The sequence below is a fragment of the Heteronotia binoei genome, chromosome 1 (assembly GCF_032191835.1).
Source record: "Heteronotia binoei isolate CCM8104 ecotype False Entrance Well chromosome 1, APGP_CSIRO_Hbin_v1, whole genome shotgun sequence".
In the NCBI taxonomy this organism is placed as follows: Eukaryota; Metazoa; Chordata; class Lepidosauria; order Squamata; family Gekkonidae; genus Heteronotia; species Heteronotia binoei.
The window spans coordinates 269,033,951-269,045,971 of NC_083223.1; the positions used below are offsets into that span (position 1 = coordinate 269,033,951).

The 12,021-nt window shown below is 49.6% G+C and overlaps 1 protein-coding gene across 1 annotated transcript in view; it reads right to left on the minus strand.

Moving 5' to 3' along the window:
• Positions 1–1,409: 1,409 nt before the first annotated feature.
• Positions 1,410–12,021, minus strand: part of SLC27A3 (solute carrier family 27 member 3) — a 34,396-nt gene continuing 23,784 nt past the window's right edge. Inside the window, exons 8-10 of the mRNA XM_060254142.1 lie at positions 7,904–8,001; positions 6,478–6,608; positions 1,410–1,605 (exon numbers count right to left, since the gene is read on the minus strand). Coding sequence (XP_060110125.1) covers positions 1,429–1,605; positions 6,478–6,608; positions 7,904–8,001 — 406 coding nt within the window. The 3' untranslated portion in view covers positions 1,410–1,428. The remainder of the gene's footprint in view (positions 1,606–6,477; positions 6,609–7,903; positions 8,002–12,021) is intronic.

Here is a 12,021-nt window from a genome sequence, read left to right on the forward strand (position 1 = left end):
TTAATATAATATTACAGTGACAACAATACAAAATTACAGTGACGAAAATACCATCTTGAGCACACAACTCCGGTACTGTCCATGTACTGTATTCTGTGAGAATACTCTGAGGGAAATACTCTGAGAGACTATTCTGAGAAAATACTCTGAGGGAAATACTCTGAGAGACTACTCTGAGGGAAATACTCTGAGAGACTATTCTGAGAAAATACTGAGGGAAATACTCTAAGAGACTACTCTGAGGGAAATACTCTGAGAGACTACTCTGAGAGACTATTCTGAGAAAATACTCTTGAGGGAAATAATCTGAGAGACTACTCTGAGGGAAATACTCCGAGAGACTATTCTGAGAGAATACTCAGGGAAATACTCTGAGAGACTACTCTGAGGGAAATGGAGTAACCCAGTTTTTGTTTGGAATTATGATGTATATGTTTCTCACAGAAATTGTAATGAATTAAGGCACTACCAAACTACTGCACCTATAAATAAGCAAGAAGGACAGTCCCAGAAGAAGGATTATCTAGATTGAAACGAGATTGGACTGGTTCTGGTATCATCGTTGGACTGTATTGAGTGAAAGCTGCATAATTTATATTATGGACAGTAGCGGAGTTGTGTGCTCAGGATGGTATTTTCATCACTGTAATTCTGTATTGTTGTCACTGTAATATTATATTGTTAAGAAGGAATCACTTTAATTACTCTTTGATATTGTTTTGTACATGGAGAGTATGCATATTTTGCTATTACCTGGTAGATTGCTGTGAGTGAAGTTACAGCCCCTGAAGCAGACCTTTACGTGACCCAGCAAGAAGACGGTGACATTTTGAGAGGGCGGCCTTGATTTATACGAGAAATCACAGCGAGAAGCAAATAAGGCCTCTATCAGGTGCAACCCAGTCAGGGCTTCGAAAGCCAGCACCTTGAATTGGGTCCAGACATATCTAGGGAGACAGAGAGAAAGTCAACGCCTTGGTAGCACGCCTCTGTTGGCCCACCTCTCTTCAAAGGCACGTGGGCCGCGATGGAGTCAGAGCACCAGTCCGTCGAGATGAGCACTGTCTACTAAAACTGGCAGCAGCTCTCCAGGGTTCTAGGTCTTTCCCCTCCCCTGCTATCTGATCCTTTCAGCAGTGTGTGCCGGGGACTGAACCTGGGACCTTCTGCATGCCAAGAAGCTGCTCCCCCACTGAGCCATGGCCCCATTCCAAAGCAGGATCACATGAACCAGACAGAACACCCAGCAGAATCTGGGTGTCTTGAGGCAGAAAATATTGGCGGAAGAGAGGCACATTCCGGCCCTTAAAGGCTGCACTCCCAGGAGGTTGCCGCGCTTTCCCAGCATGCACTGACCCCTCCGCTTTGGAGCACAGCATGCTGGGATGCGAGTCCCCGCTGGGCTCCATGTATCGGCAAGATTGGGTGTTATAATCGGATGTCGCCCGCCACAATGCCCTCCCAGATGGTTTTGGTCAGCGGCACGTACATCTTGGCAGCATCGTCCAGAAAGTAGAGAGGATCTGTGATCCGGGTCGGGTCAAATCCTTCGGCCGCTAAGCAGGCTTTCTTCTGCTTGAAGGTTTCCGTCATCTCCAAGTGGTCCTGAGGGGAGAAAGAAAGAGGGCGCGTTACTGGGTGGCTGCAAAATCACAGCAGATATCCCCTCCCAGCAGTGGCGGACTGGCCAGGGAGTCAGCTTGCCCAATGTCGTGGGCCCCTGAAGAAGTGGGCTCCCTTAAACATCAGACAATATGTTAAAAATGTTAATGTCCTTTTAGTAGCCTGAAAATATAATAGACGTTCCAGTATTATTACTGTAATGCAACTAAAATGTACACTGTATTTAAGGGTTGCCAGCCTCCAGGTGGGGCCTGGGGATCTCCCGCTTTTACAACTATCTCCAGTTAGCAGAGATCAGCTCCCCTGGAGAAAATGCAATCTGTATTTACACATTTAATAGCTACTGCATACTGCCAGTAAAACGTACAATATATGTACACTGTCCCTTGCATAGTGCAGACGGCCAAGTGCTCCTCACAGACAAGGCATCCATACTGAACCGGTGGTCGGAGTATTTTCAGGTTCTCTTCAGTGCCAACCGCGTAGTTCAAGATTCAGCAATCCACCTCACCCCACTTCAACCGGTGAAAACAGAGTTGGATGAGATCCCCACCCTAGAAGAGACTGTTAAAGCCATCAAGCAACTGAAAAGTGGCAAGGCAGCAGGAGTTGATGGAATTCCACCAGAGATCTGGAAGCATGGGGGCACAGTACTACATAGCTCACTTCACAAAGTACTTGTCACCTGCTGGGAACAAGGCAAATTACCACAGGACTTTCGCGATGCAATCATCATCACCCTATACAAGAACAAAGGGGAAAAGTCAGACTGCTCCAACTACCGGGGGATAACCCTGCTCTCCATCGCAGGCAAAATCCTTGCCAGAATACTCCTGAACAGACTGGTGCCCACCATTGCAGAAGAACTCCTCCCAGAGAGCCAGTGCGGCTTCAGAGCTAACAGGAGCACCACCGACATGGTATTTGTTCTCAGGCAGCTCCAAGAGAAATGCAGGGAACAGAACAAGGCTCTGTATGTGACTTTTGTCGACCTTACCAAAGCTTTCGATACCGTTAGCAGGAAAGGCCTGTGGCAAATCTTGGAGCGTTTAGGATGTCCCCCAAGGTTCCTCAGCATGATCATCCAGCTACACGAAGACCAGCGAGGCCAAGTCAGACACTGCAACGACCTCTCGGAGCCCTTCCCAATAGGCACAGGTGTAAAGCAAGGCTGCGTTCTCGCGCCAACTCTCTTTACGATCTTCTTTAGCATGATGCTTCAAAGAGCCGCAGTAGATCTAGATGATGACGATGGTGTCTACATCCGCTATCGCACCGATGGCAGCCTGTTCAACCTGAGGCGACTAAAGGCCCACTCCAAGACAATGGAAAAACTCATCCGAGAGCTACTGTTTGCTGATGATGCTGCACTCGTCTCCCACTCGGTATCAGCTCTGCAGCATATGACGTCCTGCTTTGCAGAGGCTGCCAAGCTATTCGGCCTAGAAGTTAGTCTGAAGAAGACAGAAGTTCTCCACCAGCCTGCACCCCAGGAAGATTATCACCCTCCCTGCATCACTGTGGGTGAATCAGTTCTGAAGACAGTCCAGCAGTTCAGCTACCTGGGGTGCATCATCTCCTCAGATGCCAAGATCGACAAGGAGATTGACAACAGGCTGGCAAAGGCAAACCGTGCATTTGGCCGAGTGCACAAAAGAGTGTGGAGCAACAAGCATCTGAAAAAAGGCACAAAGATCAATGTTTACAAAGCGGTTGTGATGACAACCCTCATCTACGGCTCCGAATCGTGGGTTTTATACCGTCATCACCTGCGACTCCTCGAGCGCTTTCATCAGCGCTGCCTTCGCACCATCCTCAACATCCACTGGAGTGACTTTGTGACCAACACTGAAGTCCTCAAGCGGGCAGAGGTTACCAGCATCGAGGCACTGCTGTTGAAGACGCAGCTGCGCTGGGCAGGGCATATTTCTAGGATGGAAAACCACCGCCTTCCCAAGATTGCCCTGTATGGCGAACTTTCCACCAGCCATCGAAATAGAGGGGCACCAAAGAAGAGGTACAAGGACTCCTTGAAGAAATCCCTTAGCACCTGTCACATCAACCATCACCAGTGGTCTGACCTAGCCTCAGATCGCAAAGCATGGAGGCACACCATCCACCAGGCTGTCTCTTCCTTTGAGAACGCACGCATAGCTGGTCTTGAGGACAAAAGAAGATTGAGGAAGAATCGCACTGCTACAGCACCAACCCCAAATCAGACTTTTCCCTGCAGCCGCTGTGGCCGGACCTGCCTGTCCCACATTGGTCTTGTCAGCCACCAGCGAGCCTGCAGCAGACGTGGACTATTGCACCCTTCTTAAATCTTCGTTCGCGAAGCCAAGCCAAGAGAGAGATATGTACACTGTAATTACTAAAAATATACATACATTTATTTTGCAGAAGTTTTAATTATACCTTTTTTCCACTTATGTATTTTTTGAAAATTTTGTTTATTTCTTATCAAAATTAAATGATAGCCTTATAGTTGTGGGTGGGCCCCCTTTTGTCTCCTGGCAACCAACATTTTTATACGCAATCTGCCACTGCCTCCCAGGGACCCCTGGAGGGGGAAATGTGGGCATGGAGGTGTAGTTTTTCCACGCTCAAAAGCTCCCAACTGGTATCAGCAAACAGGATACAAGGCAGTGGGATGCACTGAGATGCATCCTACGATATTTCCACCAAAGCTCAAATATAGACATGCTAAGCGTGCGATGGTTCACAAAAGGAGTAAGAAGAGACCACACAGTTTTCCTAGGTTTGCTACCCTCTCGTAGAAAGGATGGTCATTGCAGCAAACTTGTAATAATTCTACGAGCAGTTTGGTGTGGTGGTGAAATGTGCGGACTCTTATCTGGGAGAACCAGGTTTGATTCCCCATTCTTCCACTTGCACCTGCTGGAATGGCCTTGGGTCAGCCATAGCTCTCGTGAGAGTTGTCCTTGAAAGGGCAGCCACTTTAAAATCCCCGGGCCGAAGGAAGCCAGATTAAAAACCACCAGAGACAGGGCCTTCTCAGTTGCAGCCCCTTGCTGGTGGAATCAACTGCCAGAGGAAATGAGGGCCTTGCGGAACCTTGCGCAGTTCCGCAGGGCCTGCAACTTTCTCTTCCAGCTTGCATTTAACTGACACGGCGCTCTGTATCTCAGGGAATTTGAAGAAATGCTGTCGCCGCTGAAATAACACTAAATTAATATTCTGTTTTAATTGTTGAATGTGTAATTTTTAATATTTATTGATTTTAATTGTCTGTTATGATTTTACTCTGTGAGCCGCCCTGAGCCTGCTTCGGCGGGGAGGACGGGATATAAATAAATAAATAAAAATAAAAGCTCTCTCAGCCCCACCCGCCTCCCAGGGTGTCTGATGTGGGGGAAGGAGATAAAGGAGATTGTGAGCCGTTCTGAGACTCTGATTCAGAGAGAAAAGCGGGGTATAAATCTACTGTCGTCGTCTTCTCCCACAAATGAAGGTGGCAATAACCCCCTTCCCTCAATCCAACACACGATTAAAGGTTGGAGATTATTTAATCTAACCAGGTTCTACATGGTGTTAAAGTATCTGAAGAAGCGAGCAGCAGCTCACGAAAGCTCCTCCCCGACACCGATCGTGTTCGTCTTGAAGGTGCAACCGGACCTCTTGCTCTTTTCCACCACTAAAAGGTAAAGGTAGTCCGCTGTGCAAGCACCAGACTCTGGGGTGCCGTCGTTTTCACGGCAGACTTTTTTACGGGGTGGTTTGCCATTGCCTTCCCCAGTCATCTACGCTTCCCCCCCAGCAAGCTGGGGACTCATCCTCGGAAGGATGGAAGGCAGTCAACCTGCAGCCAGTTACCTGAAACCAGCTTCCACTGGGATCGAACTCCAGTCACGAGCAGAGAGTTCAGACTGCGGTACTGCAGCTTTACCACTGAATTATCTGGAACCCCATGCTGCGCAGCCGTAGCGTGGGCAGCAATAAAAGCAGATTTTATTTCTAGCCGCCCCGATTAGCCTGCTCTCGTCCGAGCTTGGAAGCGAAGCGCAGGCTCAGCGTTTGAATGGGAGACCCTCAAGAAGGCTCTGGGGTTCTGTGCAGAGGAAGGCAACGGCAAACCACCTCTCTGCTCTTCTCTTGCATTCAAAGCCCAATGCGATGGAACTCTGTGGGGTTGCCACGAGTCGCCTGCAACTCGAGTACACACTTGGCCATTCGGCAGGGGTGGAATTCCAGCAGGAGCTCCCTTTGCATATCAGGTCACACATCCCTGATATGTAGCCAATCCTCCAAGAGCTCACAAGGCTCTTTTTTGTAAGCTCTTGGAGGACTCGCTACATCAAGGGTGTGTGGCCTAATATGCAAAGGAGCTTCTGCTAGAATTCTACCCCTGCCACTTGGCAACGTGTACGGTCTTCCAAGAGTGGATTTCTCCCAGTGTTCCAGCCGCACCTCTTCTGCCCAGCCACCCCCTAGTGGAGTCTCACCCTCGGCTTTTTTTGTAGTAGGGACTCCTTTGCATCTTAGGCCACGCCCCCCTGATGCAGCCAATCCTCCAAGAGCTTACAGGGCTCTTAGTACAGGGTCTACTGTAAGCTTCAGGAGGATTGGCGACATCAGGGGTGTGTGGCCTAATATGCAAAGGAGCTCCTGCTAGAATTCCATTCCTGGGCCACGCCCCCCTGATGCAGCCAATCCTCCAAGAGCTTACAGGGCTCTTCGTACAGGGCCTACTGTAAGCTCCAGGAGGACTGGCTACATCAGAGGGGTGTGGCCTAATATGCAAAAGAGCCCCTGCTACAAAAAGACCTGCTCACACTACCCTCCATCTCTGCCCTCCTTTTTGTTAAGAGAGTGAGAGAAGGACACCTTTATTACCTGAATTCGCAGAAAGCGGGGTCGAGCAAATGGTGGCAAAAGCTCAACTGCATAGACATAGACCTCAGCCCCGTTGAACTCCCGTCCGGGCCTCAGCACCACTGTGGCCATACCCGCCCGACCTTCGTGACCTGGAGAACAGAAGGAGAAGAGGAGGAATGAATTTGGGGGCTCAGCTCAGGAACGGGCACCTTACTAATAAAGATGAGGCAAACCTCTGAGCATGCAGAGGACATTTCCCCTACTGATGAGTACCCAAGTGCCAAAACTGGTGGACAGGGCTAAATTTCTGCATCAGCAGCATCACTACAGGCTGGGGTGGCCATCTACCTTCCTTCTTTCCTTGAATCATAGAGTTGGAAGGGACCTCCAGGGTCAACTAGTCCAATCCCCTGCACAATGCAGGAAACTCACCAATTCCTCCCCCTAAATTCACAGGATCCTCATTGTTGTCAGATGGTCATCTAGCCTCTGTTGAAAAACCTCCAAGGAAGGAGAGCCCACCACCTCCCGAGGAAGCCTGTTCCACTGAGGAACCGCTCTAACGGTCAGGAAGTTCTTCCTAATGTTGAGCTGGAAACTCTTTTGATTTAATTTCAACCCGTTGGTTCTGATCCTACCTTCTGGGGCCACAGAAAACAATTCCACACCACCCTTTATAATATAGGACAGCCCTTCAAGTACTTGAAGTTGGTGATCCTATTACCTCTCAGTCACCTCCTCTCCATGCCCAGTTCTTTCAGCCTTTCCTCATCGGACTTGGTCTCCAGACCCCCCCCCCCCTCACCATCTTCATCACCCTCCTCTTCCTTCCTTCCTTCCTGTCTTGTGGCTCTCAAACATCTAACATTCATGTCTTGCGATTCTCTAAACATCTGCGATTTATTCTACAGGGCTCTTACATTAAGAAAGTTTGGCCACTCCGGTACATGTACACAGAGAGGGCGGGAGGGAGGGAGAAATGGTCACCAGGCACTTTCTTTTGAACGGAGCAAACAATGAGCAATATGCGCTTAAGAGCTGAGACTTGGGCAAAGGGCTCTCAAACACCCTCTGTCCCCAATCTGCGGCAAAGGGCTCTCTAATGCCCCTGTGTCTCCACGCTCTGCGCGCACCAAAATTCAGGTCAGAGGGAGCAAGCAGCGGACTTACACATATGACAACCCTGGCCAAGCTGTTCATGCTAAGGAGGACAGAGGCTCAAAAGCCCTTTGTGCATACATCTTCTTGCCCTTCGGGAGCTGGCATGAACCAGAGCCCTCTGCCTACATTTCCACCCGGACAGGAGTGAGGAAGGTGTAGATGGGAAGGGATACTGCTTCAGGGGCCACGTTGAGACCCTGGGAGGCCAGTCGGCAGCACTCACCATATCAGACCCCATCTGTCCCCCACCCCTGCATCCTTTCAGAGGTGCTCCTCCCCTCACCTGGCACGGTAACACCATAGACAGTGACATCCTGTAAGCTCTCCAAGGCAGCCAGGATCTCGCTCACTTCCGTCGTGGCCACATTCTCGCCCTTCCACCTGGAGAAAAAGAAGGATGTCGGGTTAGGGGAAGATGACAAAATGGTGGTTGTGGGAACATGGTACTACATAGGGAGTGGAAAGTCATTCTCCATCTGGGCAAGAGGGCAGCAGTCCCTCCCTCCAGCTCCTATGTTTGAAGCAATTAGCCTCTTCAAAGGAACACTCCTCAAGGTAAAGATATGAAATGAATAAGAGAAGCCATGTTGGATCAGGCCAGTGGCCCATCCAGTCCAACACTCTGCGTCACACAGTGGTCAAAAAAACCAGGTGCCATAAGGAGGTCCACTAGTGGGGCCAGGACGCTAGAAACCCTCACACTGTTGCCCCCCTCCCAAGCACCAAGAATACAGAGCATCACTGCCCCAGACAGAGAGTTCCAACAATAGGCTGTGGCTAATAGCTACTGATGAACCTCTGCTCCATATGCTTATCCAATCCCCTCTTGAAGCCGCCTATGCCTGTAGCCGCCACCACCTCCTGTGGCAGTGAATTCCCAGTATGAATCACTTTGGGTGAAGAAGGACTTCCTTTTATCCGTTCTAACCCGACTGCTCAGCGATTTCATTGAATGCCCACGAGTTCTCATGTTGTGAGAAAGGGAGAAAAGTACTTCTTCATCTACCTTCTCTGTCCCATGCATTATCTTATAAACCTCTATCATGAGCAGTGAGTACTAACCTAAGAAACAAGGAAATGCACTGCACAGATATTTTTTTTTTTTGGGGGGGGGGATATTTTTGTATTGTGTGCGTGTGTGTGTGCACACCTGGAAGTCAGGTGACTGACCCCTACTGGGAGCCTGGAGGATATTCAGAGAAGTGGCTGAATAAAGTCTGCCCCTGCCTTCACAACTGCTGGTATTCCATGGAGGTCTCCCATCCACATACTTGCCACAGTCAGTCATGTTTGACTTCTGAGATATGACAAGATAGGGCTTGCCTGGGCTAAGCAGGTGAGGGCACACTGTACAGATTTTCAGGAAAGAGAAAGAAGCCCCTGATATTGCACAGAAACGGGTTAGCACACTTATTTTAATTTAATACATCTAACACCACCACCCCCCCGGGCTCAATATAGATAAACAGAAGAGGATGATGTTTTTGAACTAGAAGCGAATAATTTAACCATCAAACTAGAAGGACTTTAAAAAAATGTTGCTTCTTTGATCAACGCGGAGTTTATGGATCAGTTTCGTCAGGCACAGGAAAAGGAAAGAAAGGTCTTTGAATATATTTTTAGGATTCTTAAAACCTGCTCTTTTGCCCAACTGAGGCGTTCTTTGGCATTTCACTGTTATTTTGCTCACGTTCACTGGTGCTTCAAACTAGGCTTTGACAAACCTGATTTCGTAGCATCTTTTGAACATGCCACTCCCCCCCCCCCCCCGCCCCATGTTGGTATGTACTTACATCATCTCTTCTTCAGAAACAGACACGCCTTTGGACTCTTCCGCCTTTCGGAATGGAACTGCTCTTCAGAAAGTCCCCCACACCCAGCCCCAATCTCTCTGGCAACCACTCTCTTTGGTCAAGAGTGCCCCCCAGTGGTCAGATTTGTATTTGCCAGTAAAATCGTAGAGTTGGAAGGGACCTCCATGCTCATCTAGTCCAACCCCTTGCACAATGCAGGAAATTTACAAATACCACCTCCCACACACATACATCCCCAGTAAGGAGAAGAAGAAGATATTGGATTTATATCCCGCCCTCCACTCCGAAGAGTCTCAGAGCGGCTCACAATCACCTTTACCTTCCTCCCCCACAACAGACACCCTGTGAGGTAGATGAAGATATTGGATTTATATCCCGCCCTCCACTCCGAAGAGTCTCAGAGCGGCTCACAATCTCCTTTACCTTCCTCCCCCACAACAGACACCCTGTGAGGTAGATGAAGATATTGGATTTATATCCCGCCCTCCACTCTGAAGAATCTCAGAGCGGCTCACAATCTCCTTCCCCTTCCTCCCCCACAATAGACACCCTGTGAGGTAGATGAAGATATTGGATTTATATCGCACCCTCCACTCCAAAGAGTCTCAGAGCGGCTCACAATCTCCTTTACCTTCTTCCCCCACAACAGACACCCTGTGAGGTTGATGAAGATATTGGATTTATATCCCGCCCTCCACTCCAAAGAGTCTCAGAGAGGCTCACAATCTCCTTTCCCTTCCTCCCCCACAACAGACACCCTGTGAGGTGGGTGGGGCTGAGAGGGCTCTCACAGCAGCTGCCCTTTCAAGGACAACCTCTGCCAGAGCTATGGCTGACCCAAGGCCATGCCAGCAGTTGCATGTGGAGGAGTGGGGAATCAAACCCGGTTCTCCCAGATAAGAGTCCGCACACTTCACCACTACACCAAACTGGCCCTGCTCCATGCCCAGAAGATGGCAAAAACCTCCAAGATCCCCGGCCAAACTGGGCTGGAGAAGAATTGTTTCCTGACCCTCAAAGTGGCGATCCGCATTTCACGGGCCTCTAAGAAAGGGCCACAAGGACTAAACAATGATGCTGTCCTTCTCATGATCTGCCTACGTTCATAGAATCAGCATTGCTGGCAGACGGCCAACTAGCCTCTGCGTAAGAACCGCCAAGGAAGGAGAGCCCACCACCTCTCGATGAAGCCTGTTCCACTGGGGAACTGCTCTGTCAGGAAGTCCTTCCTAATGTTTAGTCAGAAACTCTTCTGATTTAATTTCAACCCACTGATATACCTTCAATAACCTGACATACCTCAATAATGGTTATTGGCCTTTCCTTCTGGTTCTGGGGCTTATGTATTTTTTTTCTTGGTGTAGTGGTTAAGTGCGCAGGCTCTTATCTGGGAGAACCAGGTTTGATTCCCCACTCCGCCACTTGCAGTTGCTGGAAGTGCCTTGGGCCAGCCATAGCTCTCGTAGGAGTTGTCCTTGATAGGGCAGGTGCAAGTGGAGGAGTGGGGAATCAAACCCGGTTCTCCCAGATAAGAGTCCGCACACTTAACACTTGGCAGAGGTTGTCCTTGGAAGGGCAGCTTCTGGTAGAGCTCTCTCAGCCCCATCTACCTCGCAGGGTGTCTGTTGTGGAGGGGAGGAGGGAGGGAAGGTAAAGGAGATTGTGACCACTCTGAGACTCTAAGATTCAGAGTATAGGGCGGGATATAAATCCAGAATCATCATCTTTTTGATTTTTGCATTTTGTGTGTGTACCTGTGCCCAGAAATCATGGTGACCTCTGGTGACCCCTACAGGAGCAATGAGGACATTCAGAGAACTGGCTTGATACAGCCTGCCTCTGCCCTCCACTCCAAATTTCAGAGTCTCAGAGCAGCTCATAATCTCCTTTATGTCCCCGCACCCCAAAAACAGAAATCCGTTGAGGTGGGTGCTGAGAGCTCTCACAGCAGCTGCCCTTTCAAGGACAACCCTACGAGAGCTATGGCTGACCCAAGGCCATTCCAGCAGGTGCAAGTAGAGGAGTGGGGAATCAAACCCGGTTCTCCCAGATAAGAGAGCTATGGCTGACCCAAGGCCATTCCAGCAGCTGCAAGTGGAGGAGTGGGGAATCAAACCCGGTTCTCCCAGATAAGAGAGCTATGGCTGACCCAAGGCCATTCCAGCAGCTGCAAGTGGAGGAGTGGGGAATCAAACCCGGTTCTCCCAGATAAGAGAGCTATGGCTGACCCAAGGCCATTCCAGCAGCTGCAAGTGGAGGAGTGGGGAATCTAACCTGGTTCTCCCAGATAAGAGAGCTATGGCTGACCCAAGGCCATTCCAGCAGCTGCAAGTGGAGGAGTGGGGAATCAAACCCGGTTCTCCCAGATAAGAGTCCGCACACTTAACCACCACACCAAACTGGTATGGACGGAACTCTCTGTCTGGGGCAGTGATGCTCTGTTTTCTTGGTGCTTGAGAGGGACAACAGTGGAAGGGCCCCACCTGATGGCACCTGGGTTTTTTGGCCACTGTGTGACACAGAGTGTTGGACTGGATGGGCCATTGGCCTGATCCAACAGGGCTTCTCTTATGTTCTTATGTGACAC